Source organism: Lagenorhynchus albirostris, chromosome 7 (assembly GCF_949774975.1).
Source record: "Lagenorhynchus albirostris chromosome 7, mLagAlb1.1, whole genome shotgun sequence".
NCBI classification, from domain to species: Eukaryota; Metazoa; Chordata; class Mammalia; order Artiodactyla; family Delphinidae; genus Lagenorhynchus; species Lagenorhynchus albirostris.
This window is the reverse complement of record NC_083101.1, coordinates 7,727,139-7,746,092: the sequence shown is the minus strand read 5'-3', so window position 1 is coordinate 7,746,092 and position 18,954 is coordinate 7,727,139. Positions and strand designations below refer to the sequence as shown.

General features: G+C 55.4%; 1 protein-coding gene across 7 annotated transcripts; it reads left to right on the top strand.

Annotated features, from left to right (window-relative positions):
- The first annotated feature begins 656 nt into the window (after window positions 1–656).
- On the top strand, window positions 657–17,356 carry URM1 (ubiquitin related modifier 1). Of its 7 annotated transcripts, XM_060154197.1 has the most exons (6): window positions 657–757; window positions 4,808–4,878; window positions 13,082–13,163; window positions 14,677–14,725; window positions 16,678–16,779; window positions 17,105–17,356. In XM_060154197.1, exons 1-6 carry the CDS (start codon window positions 723–725, stop codon window positions 17,114–17,116), a joined length of 351 nt encoding a protein of 116 aa, XP_060010180.1. In that variant the 5' UTR covers window positions 657–722; the 3' UTR covers window positions 17,117–17,356. The 7 variants fall into 7 exon arrangements, with proteins under 7 accessions (XP_060010180.1, XP_060010183.1, XP_060010177.1 ...); XM_060154200.1 differs by lacking the exon at window positions 16,678–16,779; XM_060154194.1 differs by having other exon boundaries at window positions 16,678–17,356.
- Window positions 17,357–18,954: the final 1,598 nt, after the last annotated feature.

Genomic DNA, 18,954 nt, shown 5'->3' with positions numbered 1-18,954 from the left:
GGCTTTAGCGCTCAGCCCAAGTCCAGTCCAGTCCATTTTCATTTTGAAGTTCTTACAATTCCAGATCATTTTTCAGTTTGAGATTTTACATTTATTAGCATGACTCGTATGTTTATTTGATTAGTTTCTCCCACTAGACTGTGAGTGCCCTAAGGGCTGGAACCTTGCCTATCCCTTTCACCCCCGCATCCATTAGCACCAACCAAAATGCCAGGCACATGGAGGACGTACAATAAATATCTGTTGAATGAGTGCAATCCAAATCGACAGGGCGGTTGGATTGCTAGTCGATGCCTCAGGAGAGAGATTTCTGGGCCGGAAATAAAGACTTGGGGGTCACTTATAACTCAAGACGAGTGGACGGGCTCGTCCAAGCGGTGTGCGGACTGAAGAGAACTGGTAACTAGTGCAAGATAAACTGTAACGTGGCTCACAGTCTCAGCACCAAGATGCCAAAGCTCTCCTCCGCTTAGCTGCGGCTCATGCCAGTCGCTGCCCGCCCTGGTTGTTGGAGCCCCATCCCTAAACTTCACAAAAGGACCAACTCAAACGCCCTCAACCGGGCCCACTATCCTCCAAGCTCAGCTCCCTGCTCCAGGCCACCCTCCAATAGCTGAGCAGGAGCGTTTCCCTGGCACCGCCTCTTCCGTCCGCAGCAACCGGAAACGAGGCAGTAGCGTCGGAAGTTGAAGAGAGTTTCCTGTGAGCGCGGCTTCCTCAACATGGCAGCGCCCTTGTCAGTGCAGGTGGAGTTCGGGTGAGTCACAGAGCTGGGGCGCCGTGGGGATGGAATGAAGTCGTTGGGCTCGGAACTCCCCTCCCTCTGCCTTGGGGCCTGTCACGACCGAATCGCCGAGGCTCCCGGCGACTTCCTTGAGCTACGGCACCCGCCTCGGAGAGCTTGAGAGGTTTGGTCCGCCTGGGCCACGAGGCCGTATGTCCGGGAATAGAGGCGCACGCCGGGGCGTGGAGGTGCGGTCTGGGCTCTCCTCCGTACCCTGAGCCCTGCTGGACTCAAAAGGCTTGATGGTTAGCGGGCGGCCTCTCTACCTTCGTTGTCAGCCCCGTTTTGGAGCAGGCCCGTGTGTCTGGTATCTGAGTTCCTCGGATCGCGAAGGAGCACCTCCAGCCCCTGATTTCTTTCTTCTGGCAGCAATTTCCGTTTACACGGTTCTTGGAGCCTTGTTTCTCGTGGGGTGTGTGGCCAAGACGAGATTCCTTTCCTCCCTTTCCCAAGATTTGGGGGTGTTGAACAGACCTGAACCCCTTTCAGTACATTCAGTAAACCTGCTACTCACCAGTCATATTACTGAGTGCCTCCTGCAGCTCCTGAGTCAGGGGGCGGTGCGGGGCTAAGTAAGGTAGTAGCACAGTGGAGGAGACTAACCCTGATGACAGTACAGTATGCACAGGATGAAAAGTGCAGGATTGGGGCACACACACCAATAACTGAAGAAACAGAGGAGGGAGGAAGTCTCCTCAAGCCACTATCTTCTGCCTCCTACAAACAGAAGGTTTTTCATCTGATTTCGGAGCTGAGAGAAACTGCAGAGGTTAGAGAGAAGGCAAAGAAGCTGAGACCCTAGGAGATGGGTGACATAATTTCCAGAGTCCCATGGAAAAGCTGGGACTAGATTTGTCTTTGTGTGTGAAGATAAACAAGACAAGGCTTATGTGAAAGGAAAAGTCCGGGATGGGAATCTAAAACCTCTGCCCGTAGATGCCTTTCCTTCCATTGGATGCCCCCAGTTTCTTTCATGTTTTTCCTTCATTGCATAGCCCATTCACCAGTCATTTATTGAGTGCCTACCATGTGCCAGGCGGTGAGCCAGGCACAGAGGATACAAAGATAAATAGAACTTTGTCCGTGCCCTCCAGCGTTCAGCGTTTCTGGCCCTTGCAAGGGGGTAGTCTCATGAATGTTAACTGCATTTTAATTGATGATATTGTCTGGCCCCACGGGTCCAATTAGAACTATGTTTGTCTGGCCTCCTGACTATATTGCTTTTCTGACCCTTTGCCCGGCTATGCCCACCCCCATAGCCTGGGGGTTCTAGGAGGATCCCTGCCGCTTTGACGGGCCTCAGCAGAGCTGAAGAGGGAGAAGCTGCAGATTGCCAGTGTTAAGGCTTATCTACAGCCGGCTTACCTGTCATGCTCACTGAGTCAGACATGGTGTTTGTTCCTCAGAAATGTCTTCTGTTTGCTAGGTTCTGTGCTGGCAGCAGTGGGGAAGTCATATGAGGAAGATACGGTCTTTGCCCTCCAGAGCTTACAGACTAGCTTGAGCACCCGTTTTCTGGTTTGAGCATCTCTCAGCCTCCCTTACCCCCAAGAGCAGTAGTGAACCCTGGCAAGGCAAGACAGCGTTCCCTTCACCCACCACCCCGGTGTCCCCTGAGAACTGCAGCTTCTCGGGAAGCAAGAATGCCCAATATGTATGCCAAGCCCAGATTCCTTCCCTCTTGGTCTCTGTCTCAATGCATGTTTTTGCCCCGGCCTTTCTTTCATTTCCTACGTCTCTTAGCAGACTTCCCTCATCCTTTATTCTGAACCTAAGTAGGTTTGCAAAGAAGCTGCCTTGCCCATCATTCTCTCCCTTGTGTCCCTCAGTTCCACACCAATCCTTGAAGAGTCTGGGTTAGGCCTTTGCCTCTTTCCTCTGAGCAGATGTGGTCCCCTCAGCCCCACCAGCTCTGATAGACGCTCTAGAAGACCTCGCCCACCTTTCTCCCTCTTGTCCTTGACCAGTTCTGCCGTCCTCATCTTGCCTTCTGAACAGAGCATTTTCTCAGGTCACAGAGGATGCAGAGTATGTAGTACAGATGTGAGATGCCCTCTTCTTCTCCCTTTTCGTCCTCCTTTAGTCTGGGAGGTATTGGCAAAGGGAGGGAATGCCATTGAGGTCAGAGAAGAAGTGAGGGAAATGGGCATTTTCATTCATTCATCAGATATTTATTGAGTGCCTGCTGTGTACCAGGCCAGCAGGTGGAGGGGAAATAAATACAAATATATAAGGTAAAAAGATGAAGATAAACTAGAAAAAGTGGAGGCCATATTGGGAATGTCTGTACCAGTCACTGGTACCAACAGACACCTCCCACCGAGTACTGGGGAGCAGAGGAAAGACAGGTATCTTAGGTTGTAATGCCTTAATTGCGTTTGAATAGGAAATCCTCTAGAACATAAGAGTCTGGCTTTGGTTCTCTTCTGGGACCAAAACAGGCCCCTCCTGCCTCCCTGAATCACTCTAGAAGCTGGGCATGCACCTTCCTCCCCTCCAGATGTGCTGACAACAAAAATGTCAACCCCTCCCTCGAGGGCTAGTGAACCCAGCAGTGACAGGTCACTCTCTGAGCCAGACTAGTTCTTCATCCGCTTGTGAAGGGAAAAACAGCCCTGGCCTCTGAGCCTGGCACCACCAGGTTTGGCCAATCTGAGTTGTTTGCCTGGATCCCCGTGCTTCCAGTTCCCACTCCTCTGACCCCCAACTCCTGTCGCCCCTTGCCTGTCACCCTCCCCCACCCCAGCTGCTCCATGTGCCAGCCCCCACCCAGGAGAGAACGAGGCTCTTGGAAGGGGATAAATGGACGCTCTGTGTGGGCTTGCAGCTGAAATGGCCCTGTGCACGACCACAGATGGGCCTCCTCTCCCCCTCCACATTTCTGCATCAACAAAGCATGACCTTGTTTGGATGACAGTCGCCCCATGTTTCCCCCATGACAATGCTTGCCTTGCCTTTGCCTCCCAGTGGACTGTCTCAGGACATCTCTGTTCTCTGAAATTGGGGAAGGGTGGTGGGGTGGGAGGCATCACATCCGTCAAAAGTCTGTTAAGGCCTTCTCAGTTAAGATCCATGTGAAGTCTGAGACGGGAATGGAGAGACCCAGGGGGAGGAGCAGTGTGGGGCACTGAAAGAGCCCAAGTGTCTGCATCCTGAGCCCTGGCTTCTGCACTTGGCTTTGAGCATCTCTGCTGTCCCAGTCTTCCCTTGGCCAGGTGTTGGCACACAGAAGTGAACCAGACTCTGCCCTCAAGGGGCTTCCTGACCTTTGGGGGAGTCTTGGTTGTTTCTGTGAGAAACCAGTTAGAATTCAAATCCTAGTTCAGCCACTGCCTGTCTGGCCTTGGACAAGTCATTTCTGGCCCCAGTCTGCTTCTCCACTGGTTGGAGTTAATAATACCCGCCTCCCTCCCGCCTTCCCTGGGATTCCCTGAAGATGAAATGAGAGGAAGAATGTTGTAGCAAATGGCAGGGTTATTGCTAAGCCCAGTGGGGTCTCTTACCCTCCAGCACTGTGGTGCGCCCACCAGGCCAGCAGCGGGGGTGGGCGTGGGGCACAGGCTGGGAAATTTCAAAGCATCGCCAAGCCAAAGGAAACCTCTAGATACGCAGGGTCTCTAGTGTGCCACGTGGTAGCTTCTCAGCATTTTTGCAGGTGGAAAGACTAAGGCTTCAGAAGATGAAGTCACGTGCCCAGGGCCTCGCCGTCAGGTGCAGGTAGAGCCTGGTCTCCATCTTAGGGCCCACAACTCCAAAGCCTGTGCTCTGCCCCTGTGTGCTAAGGCAGAGGAATAAAAACAAGAATCTGCAAATTTGGATACTTAAATATTAATAAAAATTGTTTCTCTCCTGCTTTACCACATCAGGAAGCCACATTTGAGACTTGATCACTGGTACCCAGGGTGTTCCTGAACCTTGGGCTCTGCATCTCTTGGGCCTCTGGAGCCACCCTCCTCCTCAGTTTTCAGTCTCTGAGGCGTTTGCAGGAGCTCACCCAGCTCTTTCTCTGGCCCTCCTTTGCAGAGGCGGTGCGGAGCTCCTGTTTGACGGTGTGAAGAAGCATCAGGTCACCTTGCCTGGACAGGAGGAACCCTGTGAGTATGGGCTTTCTGAGCCCCTCTCTGGGGGCCACTGGGCAGGAGCTGCTCCACAGGGTCACTCAGCCCTGTTCAAGTGAGAATGGGTAGAATTTCCCTGGCCAGTGAGGAGGAAGGAAGAGAGATCTCCAAGTTGTCCCCGCATCCTCTCCGCAATCAGCCAGCTTTGTAGGGAGGAGATGGCCTAGCTTAGTCCTTACGAGCGCGGGTTCTGTATTCAGACAGACTTGAGTTTGTTTTGGTTTGGTTTTTTTTGGCCGCGCCACGCAGCTTGTGGGATCTCAGTTCCCCAACCAGTGATTGAATGCAGACCGTGGCAGTGAAAACCCGGAATCCTAACCACTAAGCCATCAGGGAACTCCCTGGACAGGCTTGAGTTTGAATCCCCTTAGCCCCTTAGGCCAGTCACCTCACTTTTCTGAGCTTTAGTGTTCTTATCTGTGAAGTGGGGATGGTAATCCCTATCTCTCAGGGTTGCTAGAAGGTGTCAGCCAGCTGTACCATGCACTGGACGGCAACAGAGAGATGTCCTCATGAAGGAGGTAACCTTCGTCAAGAATGGAACAATGCAGATGGGCTTACGTGGTGGGAACAGGATTTGGATGAGAAGAAAAGCATCCAGCCAGAAAGGAGGTTAGAGGAGGGAGGTTGACTAAGGGAGACGGGGGTATTTCCATGTGTTCATTCAAACACCTGTTCACCTTTCTTTAGCAAATGTGCACTGAGCACCTCCCATGCTGCAGACCATGTACCGGGCACTGGGGAGACAGACCCTGCCTTCAGACAGGGGGAGGGAGTGAGGAGTTGATTTCCAGAGGTCCAGCTGGGTAAATAGCAGTGTAACCTAGAGGCAGGGGCTGGACATTGCAACTGCGGAGGTGCTCTGCAGCCCTAGCAGTGGATCCTAGCAAGAGCAGAATGTTCAGGGACAAGAGCACGTCTCACCTAGGGCTGAGATACTTCTGGGAAGAAGATGAATTCAGTTCTATGAGGAGGCAGGGGAATGAGGTTCCTGGCGGTGAGCAGTAGAAAATGGTCAGGTGAGGTTTGACAGGAGTCTTCTGGGGCTGGATGTGCATCTGCCAAGAGTCAGACAGTTACTGCCCAGATTCACTGGCTACCAAGGCTGTTTCTGACCCTCCCTTGGGTTGGAGAGCAGTGGCATAGGGCGGGTTTGTGTGCCACATTCAGAGGCCAGGGGACACTCACTAAGGGACAGAGGGTACTGCCCCCTGGAGCTGGGTGTGGGCATTAGGCTGGGGTTAAATGTCAAGACTGTGGGATTGTGTCCCTGGTGGGGTAAGACCCAAGATGATAAAGGCAATGGTTTCTTAGTTTGACAGATGGCTATGCAGCCTTGGTAGAGAACAAGGGGCTCTCAGAAGCCTCTCAAAGATTCAGCCATAAAGACTTATCTGGGAAGTTATTAAAACATCACAAGTTATTATTTATTTCCCCCTGCTTTTGCTTGGCATGCAAGTCCCCGAGTTTAATCATTCCAGCCCCTTGCATTCATTCATTCATTGGCACCAAGTGCCAGGCATGGAAGTAAGTACTTTATTCTTTCCTGTAATTGGCACACGTGTTTTTGAATGTCTCCTTTGTGCCAGGCACTGTACTAGTTGCTGGGTATTTGGTCGTAAGCAAAACAGATATGGTTCTTGCCCTAATGGAGCTTACAGAGTAATGGAAGTGGAGCCAGGCAGTGAAGAAGTAAACACGCAAACGCGTAACTGAACAAGTGGTCATCACTGGCATGAGGAGAACAAAAGGGTGCTTTGAATGAGACAACAGGGTGGTAAGGGAAGGCCTCTTTACAGAGGTGACCTTGAGGCTAAGTCCTGAGGAACGGAAAGAAGCCACCCTAATAAATTGGAGGGAGAGTAGAGATGCAGGGGGCCCACTCCAAGTACAGAGGATGGCACTTGTGAAGCCCCTGGGCAGAAGACCTTGGGGTGGTCAAGGACCTGAAGGAAGGCCAGTGTTGTAAGGGGCACAGGCTGAGTGTGGCATGGTAGGCAAAGCCCCAGCTGGTTGTACCAATAAGTGTCACAAATTCTTAGGTGGTAGCTATCATTATTATTCCCATTTTAAAAAGTGGAAACCCAAACCCAGAGATGTCAAAAGTCTTACCCCAGGTCATGCTGTTATATAAATGGCAGAGCTGGGGTTCAGAAGCAGATGTCAGGGTCGCCGCCGTCCTTGCATGTTACCACTAACCCATTACCTTTTTTTTTTTTTTTTTTTTGTGCTGTACGCGGGCCTCTCACTGTTGTGGCCTCTCCCGTTGCGGAGCACAGGCTCCGGACGCGCAGGCTCAGCGGCCATGGCTCACGGGCCCAGCTGCTCTGCGGCATGTGGGAGGGATCTTCCCAGACCGGGGCATGAACCAGTGTCCCCTGCATCGGCAGGCGGACTCTCAAGCACTGCGCCACCAGGGAAGCCCCAACCCATTACCATTTATCCCAAGAGGTTCCCTGAATCACATAACATCTCAAACGTGCAGTGTATTTTCCAGTTTTTACACTTTCTTTCATGCCTCCAACAGCTATTTATTTCAATTTTCATAATGAGCCCAGTATATATTATCTATCGACAAGGAAACCAAACCTCACAGAGAGAGAGAAAGAGAGTGACCTGTCCAGAGTTACTCAAGTAGGGAGGCTGGGCTGAGACCCAGGTTTTGGATCCCCTGTCTACTGCTTAGGGGGCAGGTGGGGGCCTATCTTTCCCACTCTGGAATAAAGAAAAGGAAGCAGGAGCGGCAAGCGGAAATAGCCCATGTGCTCAGTTTTGGACCCTTGGCTGTGGATCTCTACCTCTGGCTTCCATGTTTGCCCTTCTGTGCCCAGAGGTGTAAGTCACATCACAGCCGCAGAGCTGGTTGGCAGCTACCAGGCCTCACCCTGGCACACGGAACCCAACAGGAGGGCAGGGGCCTGGTGCCACTGGGAAAGTAACACTCTTTCCCCCAAGCCCGTGCCCAGATCTGCCATCTGGCAGCCTTCCCAGCCCAGGGGCTGCCACTTGGCCAAGCAGGTCTTGGAGACTCCAGCAGAGAAAATAGCAGCCATAAGATCATGGATTGTGACAAGGCTCACAAACAAGGGGACTAAACAGGGCCCTGGGTCCTGGGCCAGGGGAGAGCTTCCAACCCAGCCAACTTGGGAGAAGAGGCTGGGCAAGGCCAAAGTGGGTGAGATCGCAAGAGAGGAGCCCTGGCAGCGCGTGATGGCAAATTAGTTATTTCTGCAGGCCTCTTTTTTTCCACCTGTAAAATGGGAAGTTGGGCTGGATTTAGTCTGTAGTGAGCTGGTTATCTGTTTGACATCTGCAGTTTGGAAAAGTTGCTTCCAGTTCTAAGTATATGGTTCTGGGAAACAGGGTGCACTGATCCAATGAGCAGTTGTGTGTGCAGGGGAAAGGGGGGTGGGTCCTTAACCGCCACCTCCATGGAATAGGCCTTGAGTGGCCAGGGTTGGGAGGCACCCACCAGCTTTGGGCACTGGCCACCGAGAGCTGGCTTTTATGCCTCAAGGATCCCTTCAACACAAGGCTCGCAGCCCATGGTTGGTCAGTGGCCTGAAGCAAACCCAAAACCTCGGCCGTCCCAGTGTGGGCATTACCTGCCTTGGCCCCCAGGAAGAGACTCGTCTGCCTCACCTTTCCCTGCCCCTCTGCCCTGCCATTGTATTAAAGGGGGGCTGGCGCGGGAGGCAGGGTCGGCTAGGGAGCTCCCAGGCGCTTTAAACTGCTTAGCATGCATTTCACAGCCTCTCTGGGGCCAGCTGTTCCTTTCTCTGCTCTGGGGCCTGTTTGCTGATCCCCTCCCCACCACCCTCCTCTCCCCCCAACCACTCTCAGTCCCTGTGCAAAATTGCTTTTGAAAAGATCCACTTTCTGCTTAATTAAACAATGAGGAGCGTCCCCACGCACATCTGTAAACCTCCTTCTGAGGCCAGTTTAGCCCACAAACTGCTCCATTCTTACCCCCATTCACTTGTAAATGGACCCTCTGATGTTCCCTCTACCCTCTCTTGTCTTTTACTCCCCCCATCCCAGCTCTTTCTTCTCCCCTTTCAACTAAGGCCTGGGGTGGGCTCCCAGAAGAGCCCTGTCCTGGAGCCTGGTGGACTTGGTGGGGACAGGAACGGCTTAACCTGTGGAAGAGAAGACGTAGGGGATCCGTCTCTCCCAAGTCTGCATGGTGTGGGGAAGCGGAGCCACATTTGTTGGCGTGGTCCCCAGGACTAGCCAGGCTCGGTGGGTGGGAGGGACAGGAAGCCAGATTTCTGGTTGGGAGAAAAGCTCTCCCCGGAGGCCTTCTAGAAGAGGCTGGATGAGGGTCCACCGCAGCCGAGATGCAATATCAGATGAGACCAGAGAGCTAGGACACCACGGGGGCCCTGCCACAGTGGGTGGCTATTGTCCCCAGACAAGGACAAATCCACTGGGGCACAGGATTCTGGTGGGACCCTTTGTAGGTGCTAAGAGGGGCATGTGTGGTACCCCTTTCCCAGCAGCCTTTAGGAGAAGGTTCTGGCAGCCCACAGGATAAGCAATCCTGAGTCACTGTGGGCAAATGTGCATTTGTCTGGTCTGTTTGACACTGCTGGGCCTGCTGCTGGCATTAGGAGTTTGGATTATTATCCCCATTTGTTAGAGGATAACCCTGAGACTTAGGTCAAGTGATATCCCACCCAGGGCCATCTAGTGCACGGCCCAGGGCCTTCCGGCTCCAGAACCCGAGCTCTTAACCCCTCTGCCATGGGAGCAGTAGCTCCCATCACTTGCTCTTCCCCCAGTAGGCAGGCCAGGTCCCAAGGCTTCCTGCACTGGAAACCTTACACTGGGGTGCTCATCTCCCTGCCCTGGGCTGCCTGCCCTCAGAGTGTGATTCCTTCCACCTGGGTTGTCCAGGGAGCATCTTAGGAGTTTGAAAATCTAAAGTGGAGGGAAGGCCGGTGTTTGGGGCCCCCTCGCCACTCTCCCAATGCCCCCATTCTCTCATTCCCTCTCCAGGTCTGATAGAAAGGTAGTAGATCCCACAGAAAACCCCAGCCAGTCCCAGCAGTGTCTGTTCAATAGTTCACTGTACCGCACCCTCCAGAGCTTCCTAAGCATGTCCTCGAGGTGCCAGGCCCCTGGGCAGAGCATGTGGAAGCTCAGGGCAGCAAGAGAGATTAGAGGGTACAGGTTCTTCCTCTGGCTCGTAGAAGAATTACAGCATCGCTATGCCAGGCACAGTGCCAAGAGCTCTATGTGGACCATCTTATTTGAGCCTCACAACACTATGAGGCATTCTTACAGTTCCCAATTGACAAAGAAGGAAGCTCAAGAGAATTCCTTGCCCAAGGTCATATAACTAGGAAGTGATGGAGTCGAACTCAGACCCAGGGCTGAGTCCCATTCTTAACCAGTCCTCCTCCCCCGCTCCGTCCACAGTTGTCCGTGTGCTCAGTAAACGTCTCAGGGGCGTTTTGTGTGAGAGATTCCCTGCTGCATGCTGGGGCTCACACTCAGGAAATACCCCTGGGGCTCCCGAGGAGGGAGAGGCCTCTTCCCAAGCAGCCCCTTCTCAAGGCCCACACATGCCCTGCATAGTCCAGCCCTTGCTACCTCTCTGGCCTTGTCTCAGGCTGATCTTCTGGCCTTCTCTGTTCTGTTACCTTGAACCTGCCAATTCCAACCTGCCTCAGGTCTTCCCATATGTTCTTCCTTCTGTCTGGCACACTCCTGCATCCCACGCTTCTCATCCTTCAGGCCTCAGCTTCAGTGTTAATATCCTCAGGGGAGCCCTTCCTGATCCCACACAAAGGAGAGGGCGTTTGTCACGACTAATTAAGTAATGTCTGTCTCCCCTGCTGGCCTCTTAGCTCCATGAGGGTAGGCTCTGTGTCCGCCTTACTCTCCGCCGTCTCCCTGGCACCTGGCACGTAGTAGCTGCTCAGTAAATATTTGTCTTGTGAGTGATTTCATGGGATCCCATGAGGTAAGCCACCATCGGTAGCAATGGGAAGGCAGGAGGACACAGAGGGGGAAGGTGCAAGTGAGATTCCCCAGAGCCATCCCCGAGCCACCAGCCCCTGACTCTGCTTAACCCTTCCTCCTCCCCTGGGTGCCTTTGGAAGCTGACCATCTGGCTTGGAGGCTATTTGCATATTGTCTGGGCCTCGGCAAGCCTAGCACGATGTCCCTGGGGGTGTGTTTCAGGCTAGGCGGAGTGGCCCTTGCAGCCTGCGAAGGGAGTCGGGAGTTCCACCTCTCCCCACCCCCAAATCCAGGCGTGGGGGAACAATACGGGTGGTGATGCAGTGGCCTCACCATGGTAACAGGCTATCAAGAATGTGGGCAGGCCTGGGGGGCGCAGAGGAGGGAGGGAATGACCTCAGCAAAGAGAAGCATCATGATAAATGAGCCAGCACCCACAGCAGACTCCCCCCAAGCCCACCCCTTGGGGCCTCCACGATGGTGCCATCACTTGGATGACCCCAACATGACCATTAGTCCTCCCCACCACCCCCAGCCTACGAGAGTGGAGCAGAAATCCCCTCTCGGAGGGAGCCAGGGCTGCCACCCAACTGGGTCCTGGTTCTGAACAGGCCAGTGGGGGCTGTGGAGGTGCAGCTGGTGGCCCTCAGGCCAGGCACTGCCCAGTCCCTCAGTGCCTCTGCTCACACAGGCACAACCCCGCCTGCCGGGGCTGGTTGATGGATGTGTCAGACCCCGGCGGCTCTATCGAGCGGCCACAAGATGTATGGGCTGGCGGCCCACCAGACAGTGCCAAGATGGAGGCCAAGGGGAAACCTCTGAAACCCAGGCCTCTGGGAGGAACCCAGCCAGGAGTCTAAATGGACTGCAGCTAGTTGGAGGCAACACTCCCTGTCCCCTGCCCACTCCAGGGACCGTGAAGACTCCCATCTGCTTTGTTTAAAAATAGGAGTTAAAATTGAAAGGCGCAGTCTCAGTCTGTGGACACTTTGCCCATGGCCCTGTGCTCTACTGGCGTACGATCCAAGGAAGCTGGCACAGAGCAGAGTGAACCAGTCCATCCAGGGTGCAGCCTGCCTGAGTGCCATAAAACCCTGCCCAAGGCTGGTGCTGTGTGTGACACGCGCTGGGCCTCTCCTTAATTGGCAGCCTTTCCCTCGCCTGCGTGCCAGGAGTCCACCTCCAGTTAGGGAAACCAAGGCACTGCTTGGACCCTTCTCCAGCTTAGTCCCTGAGCTTTGTCTCAGGCACGGACCTAGGACAGAGACCCCTCTGAGACGTTGACTCAGGATGGGGATGGCTAACCTCCAGCCCTCTGCTGGCTTCTCAGAGACTAGCTGTCATCTCAGCTAGTCTCTGAGAAGGCTACTCCTGCAGCCTCAGGGATGCTCTGTTTGAGCCGTAGATCGTTGAGAGCCATAGCCTTCGAGGAGATGATAGAGCCAGGTTTCAGTGTGCTGTGGCTTGGGACCTGGCTCCCAGAGAAGGAGAGAAGGCCTGGGAGACGGGGGGCTCTGAGCCTCCAGATGACGTACCGAGCTTGGTGGCTGTCCCAGAACCACAGAGGCAGATCGCAGTGTCCAGCTGAGCAGGAGAGGCCCTTTCGACCCTGAACCTCTTGCCTCTTCAGGGTGGCCGCCCCTGGCCTGGAGGGCTCTGTGAAGGGGGAGTAGAGGGGCAGTGATTTGTCAGCGTCTCCGGCTGGTGAAGGATCCTTCTCTCCTTCTGTCAGAGGAAATTAAATGATGTTATCGGCTCAGCAATTGTTTTTCTTCCCTGACAAAGGGAAATATATGCAGACCTTCCAAGAGCAAAGCCGAATGCTCCCCATCTGGGACTGGCTGGGGAGATAAAGGTGGAGGGGCTCTCCCAGAAGCCTACCCATGGCGGTTTCAGACCATCTTCAAGGGCTAGTGGGTGGAGGTCTGTCTCTCAGCCCTTTCAGACGTGACCATTCCTCTTGCTGTCTGCCTTGCATCCCCATTGCCTCTTCTTCAAGCTTTCAGCAGTGCCAGATGCCACTTTTCTCTGAAGACCTCTCCAGGTCCATTTCCTCACCTTGGGAATCCACTAGTTCAGGGGCCATGACAGCCCGGTCTAAAAGAGGCCCTCTCAGCCCCATATTCACTTCCTCCTGGTCCAGGCAAGGCCCTGAGGGCCAGGAATCATTTGGATTTGACATTAGTTTGTTTTGTGCCTTCTTCTCCAGGGGACATCCGGAACCTCCTTGTCTGGATCAAGAAGAACTTGCTAAAAGAGCGGCCAGAGTTGTTCATCCGGGGAGACAGCGTGTGAGTCCCTTTCTCCCTTCTCTGAGGAGGGCAGGTGAAGGGAAGGAGGTTTGAGCCCCTGTCCTTGGTTCAAGCACAACCTTCTCCGGGTCCTGTTCTCCCTTTATCCTCCTCTTAGCCCTCCAAGGAAAAGGCTGCCTCTGTCCAGCTCTGTTGAAGTTTATTTTCAGTTTTCTTGTTACCACATTGGACTGTTGGGGATTTTTTTCAAAACCTGGGTCAGGAGACTGGTAAATTTATCAAAAAACTTAGGTTCCACCTTCTGCTTGCCACAAACTTGCTGTGGAACCTTGGGCAAGTTACTTCACTTCTCTGGGCCTCAGCTACTTTCTCCATACAGACATTACTGAGGAAAAGATGCTACCCAAGGTCTCTCTCATCGCTTGACAACCTAGGACAGTGTTCTCCCATGGAACTTTCTGTGATGATAGAAATGTTCTCTATCTGTGCTGTCCAGTACGGTAGCTGCTAGGCACGTGAGGATATTGAACCCTTGAAATGTGGCCAGTGTGACTGAGGAACTAAGTGTTCAGTGTTACTTAAATGGAATTTAAATTTAAATGTGGCTCGTAAATACCGGACTGGACAGTGCAGGTCTAGGATTACAGGGAGTCACTGCATGTGTGTGCACACACATGCACATTCATGCTCACTGGGGACACCCCTAGCCCAGCCCAAAGCTTCTGTATCTGTCCCAGGCCCAGCTTAGCCTCCTAGGAAAAGATCCAGATTCCATGTGCCACGAAGTCACTATACTCCTACAACAAGGCCAGCCTGATATGTCACAGAAGTGACCAGGGCATTTGTGGGACTTGTTCATCTGCCTCGAAGCAGAGGTTCACCAGTAGGCCCTGGGGGCTAGGGCTGCCATCCAGCCTGTGGCTCAGGTCATGGTCCAACAGTCGTGGAGGTCACCCCCGAGGACAGCAATGCTCTTTGGGTCATTGCCAGCAGGAACCAGGCTAAGGTACCTGTCCAAATATCGGCCTGCCCTGCCTTACTCCAGGCAGGGCTGCTCTCAGGCCTTCAGGGGCTTGGGGCCACTAGCAGGTTTCCCTGATTCAGAAAAGCCAAGGTAGCCTCCTCTCCAGGACGCGCATGCAGGAGGCCTAGGACAGTGAGGTTAGACCCCTGGAAAGATAGGCTGCTACCAGGGGTTCCCATGCTAGACCCTGGCAAGCAAGCACCTCACACGCATCATCCCACTTCATGCTCCCGCAGAGCTCGTGAGGAAGGCGCTGTGATTTACCCTGTTTTCAGATGAAGAAACTGATGCTCAGGGCAACAAAATGACCTGCCTGAGGTCTGGGAGGTGGCAGGGGAATCTGCACCTGTGTTGCATCTGGCCCTCAGACTTTCCTATCGCCTCCACTCCCTGGGAGAACTTTAATGGGGACCCTCGAGAGAAAAGGCTCCCACCACACTCCTGCGGCCCAAATGTCTAAGCCTCTGCCCCTGCCCCAGCCAGCTCCCGCCCTTCACGCCCTGCTACTCACCACCATCTTTCCCACAGGCGGCCAGGGATTCTGGTGCTGATTAACGATGCCGACTGGGAACTGCTGGTCAGTACCTCAGGGGACAGCCCTCCCTCAACCACTCCCCTCACTGCTTTGGTAGGAAAGCCTTGGGCCTCTCCTGAGACACAAATAGGGTGTCTACGTAATCCTCTGTCCCGATCTGGCCTCCAGACTGAGGCTACTTGAGTCTCCCACCCCAAGTGAGGAAGGAATGGGTAGCTGGGGGAAGTGATGAGCTCTCCTCCACCCTGGAGATTTGCTAGTAGTTAATGTATAGGGTACCCGTTTTTTTCTGGTAGATCCTATCTTTTTCTCCCAGAGCAGCCAGGCTCCCCCTCTTTCCCTCTCAACACCTGGGGAGAAACTGGAAAAGTGCCCTTGACGGTCTTCTTATTTCTCTTCTGGACCAGGGTGAGCTGGACTACCAGCTTCAGGACCAGGACAGCATCCTCTTCATATCCACGCTGCACGGCGGCTAAGGGCCCTTCTCTGTGCCTGGGCCCCCTTGGGGTGGGGAGAACAGAACAATCAGACATCCCCTTGGGCCCTGCTTCCAGATCTCCCTGTCTCCCTTGGCTGCTTTCTTCCCTACTCTGTCCCCTGAGCTCCCTCCAGGCAGGGAAAAGAGGCCAGGTGCTAAAAATGAGCCTTTCTCAGGCACGTGAGCAGGGGAAGGCAGGCAGGTGGGCAGGCGCCCGAGCCCGGCACTCCCTCTCCCAGCAGCTGAGGTGGGGGAGGGTGCCCCTTAGTTTGTCAGGAGTGGAGGGGTCTGTGCGGCCAGGTGACCCGGCAGCTCTCTACTCCTGTGTCTCAGTCTAAACACTGAGTGGCCGCTGATGAGGCACTCCAGCTCCTGGGCCGTGGTGCCTTCCTGGGGGAAGATGAATGAACCTGAATAGCTGATGGCAGGCCCCTCCCTTCTCAAAGATTGGAGGGGTCTCCGCCTCAGTTTCCCCATCTGGACAGCAGAGGGCTCTGCCTGTCCCCCACTGATATCATTGTGGAGCCCCAGCTGGGGTCCCCTATTCAGTGCTGCCCCCCCCACAGCAGCTGCTCTTCCAGCCGCACCCTTCCTCCTGCTCCCCCACCCACAGTGCTTGACCCTGGCTGGCCTCCCCCCACACAGGCCACCAGATGGGCTCCTGAGACGCTCCTCCCGGCAAGAGGCTGCCAGCGTGCAGCTCATTCTGCTGAGCGGGGAGAGAAGGAGGGTGTCGGCTAAACCTTGGACTGGCAGATAGAGGCTTGGGGGGGTCAATGTGCCTCAGTTTCCTTCTCAACAACAACTGAATTTTTATAGTATCTGAAAACTGCGGAGATACTTGATGGCACAAATGTACACTTGATCTCCTCTCTCTCCTCCTGCAGGAAGCAGGATGGGGGCAGGCAGCACCTGGTAGGCAGGATGGTTCACCCCTCCTCCCTCCATCCCTTCTGGAAGTCTTGGGGCCTCAGTGCCTGCAACAGCTGGCCTTGGGCAAATAAAAGACTAGGTTGTTTACTGGCCTTGCCTGGAACTTCGTCCTTAGAAACCGGTGGCACCCCACATTTCCCCCAGCCGTGGTCTCTGGTCCAACCTCTGTCTTCAGCCTAGGGCTTTCAGAACTTCCCTTCACCCGAGAGGAGAGCAGGGGTTGCAAGCCAGACTATCCAGACTCCGAGAAAGGGTGATAGGACGGGCCATCTGGAGAAGGGGTGGCAGAGCCGGTCTGTGCTGACCAGCCTGCGTCCCGAGATACTTCCCTACCCGTCTGTCCGAGGCCAGGCTTTGTCCCACCAGCTGCAGCCAGCGGCCTCAGGACGGAGGAGGCATAGATAAGACTGCAGAGCCCCACTTCCCATGACCTGGAGGAAAAGCTTTGTTTGCTGGAGGGAGACCTCAAAAAAAAAAAAAAATTAGGGCATTAACATCATCCCGCCCCCAAACTTTGCTTTCCATTAAATGTTAATAATTTAAGGTGGAATTTCTCGAAAGTGCCAAATGGTTGTCCTAACAGTGTTGGCGGTGGTGTGTGCACATCATTCTCAAGGCTTTGTGGGCAGACGACCCCAGGCTGGTGAGCTGCTCTCCAGCACTGCTGCAGGTGGAGGCCCCCTGGGTATGTGTGTGTGTGGGAGTGGCCATGTTGAGGTTACGGTGCAGGTGCTGTCTAGGGAGAGGCTGTATGACCAGCCCGCACTAGGTGCTGAGGTCGGGGTCTGCATGTTAGGGAACAGGGTAAGGGACAGCCTCACTTGAAGGATCCACCTGTCCCGGTTCTTGTAACCTGGAAGTGCCTTCCAGCCTCCAGCCCCGCTGAGCTTCGGAGTGCCCCTGGATCCACCCCCGCAGGATTCCAAGTCCTGGGAACTGGGCGAGAGGAATCCTTTCCTGCCTGCACTGGGGAGAGGAGGGGTGAAAACGGGATATCCCTTCCTCCACAGCGCGCCAGTTAATGCTGAGGAGCAGGGCAGGAGGACGTGCTGGGGAAGCCAGGTTCTCCACCGAAACGAGGGATGCCAGCATCACGGCTGAAATTGGCCAGGGCCACACTCCAAGCATTTTGGGTCATTTTCAGCTTGGGCGCGAAAAGGGTCAGGGATAGATGACCTGGGCTCAGACCCGGTGACACCCAACTGCCCCCCCACCCCGCAACTCCTGAACCCACTTTTGAGGAAATAAATAAATAAGCCCCACTATCTCCAAAAATTTGTCTTTAATGAAAAGAATTCGTTTGTCCAAGTTCTATTTCCAAAGCCGAGGCGATTGCCCCGCTGGGGCAATGAGCGCATCATTCCCGACGCTTCTCCCACTCCAGCCGCGGCTGGAGGAGACTCAGCCCATGGGTCGGTCTGGAGGGGCTGGCGGGAGGGGTCGGTTTATTTGGGATTTAGGGGTCGGTTTAGGCTTGCTTAGGGGATACTGGTGGGGGAGGATGGGTTAGAATCAATTCAAAACGAGTTAGCAAGCGCAGTCCGCCGGCATCTTCTTTCGTCCCGGACTTTCTGCGGCTCGGGCCGAGGGCGAGCTCCCCGGACCACATTTGGGCCGCGCCGCGGCGTGCCAGCTTCGTTCCCGGCCGAAATTTGAAAAAGGGAAAAACGACGCTATCGCTTGGAGGACCCCGCCAGCCAGGACTGGTCACCCGCAGAGGAGGAGGAGAACGAGGACGACGACGAGGGGAGGAGGATGGCGGCGCTGGTGACAGGGACCGGTGTCCCTCCTTCGCGCGCCTGGCCAGGGCCGCGATCCTCGCGCTGGGTCCAGCCAGCCGCCACCCCGAGGAGTCTCGCCCGCGTTGAGCTCGGTCCCTGCGGCTCCCGCCCCTGTCGTGCCCGGAGCTCAGCCACAGATGTCCAGCCACAATTCTCGGTTGGCCGCAGACTCGTACAAGAATTGCGTTTGGACAATCAGTGGCGAAGCCCCTGAGTTCAGGGCCCCGGTCTCCTGCGGGGTTCCGCCTCGCTCCTTAAAAGCGCCGGACCAGATCTCCGGAGATTCGCGGACCTCGCAGATGCTCGGCAGTCGCGGCCCATCCCGCGGTAAGGTGGACGAGCAAGCACGCGGATCCCGACCCTGCGTGGGGATCCCGGTCGCTCCTGGCGCGTGTCTCCTTCGATCGCGGCCCGGGGTCCCTAGAGTAGCCCGCGTTGGGTCTCTACGCCGCCCCAGGTCGGGGGACTCTCCTCTGTCAGTCCCGGGGAACCCCCGACTCCCCTCTCCCCGCCCCCAGCCTGGGCTCCCCGGGTTCGCCGGGAATCCGGAAAACAGGGACCCGAGGCCGGGTCGCGTTTCCGAACCCGGGGTCCGGGCTGCTGGACTCGTGGGTCTCCCGCCCCCGCCCAGCCCCGCGCACGCACCGGCTCGGGCGCTCTCCGCTTCCCTGTGGCTGAGTCGCGGCCGGGGCGCCGGCGGTAGCAGTGGCGGCAGTGGCTGGGACGGCGGGGAGCGCTGGAATGCGCCGCCGGGTCACCTGCAGCGCCCGGGGAGCCGGGCTGGGAGCCGGCGAGCTGGCGAGGCGCAGGGCTGAGCCCGAGCGGGCGCCTCTGGCGGCTCGGGGCCGGGGCGGGCTTTTAGTGGGCCGCTCCAACAATACGGGCCTGGCGCGGAGAAAGGGGCTCGGCTGCAATTGGTACTGGATTTGAATAACGCCACGGGGCCATCAATGGTCATTGTGTCGGCGGGTAATGAATCTCCGCTGTCTCTCGGGCTGGCCAGGCAGCTGCAACCTGCGCTCAGGCAGCTCTTAAAGACATAGCGTGCCCCTCCCCGGGGGCCGCCCCCCCTGCACCGG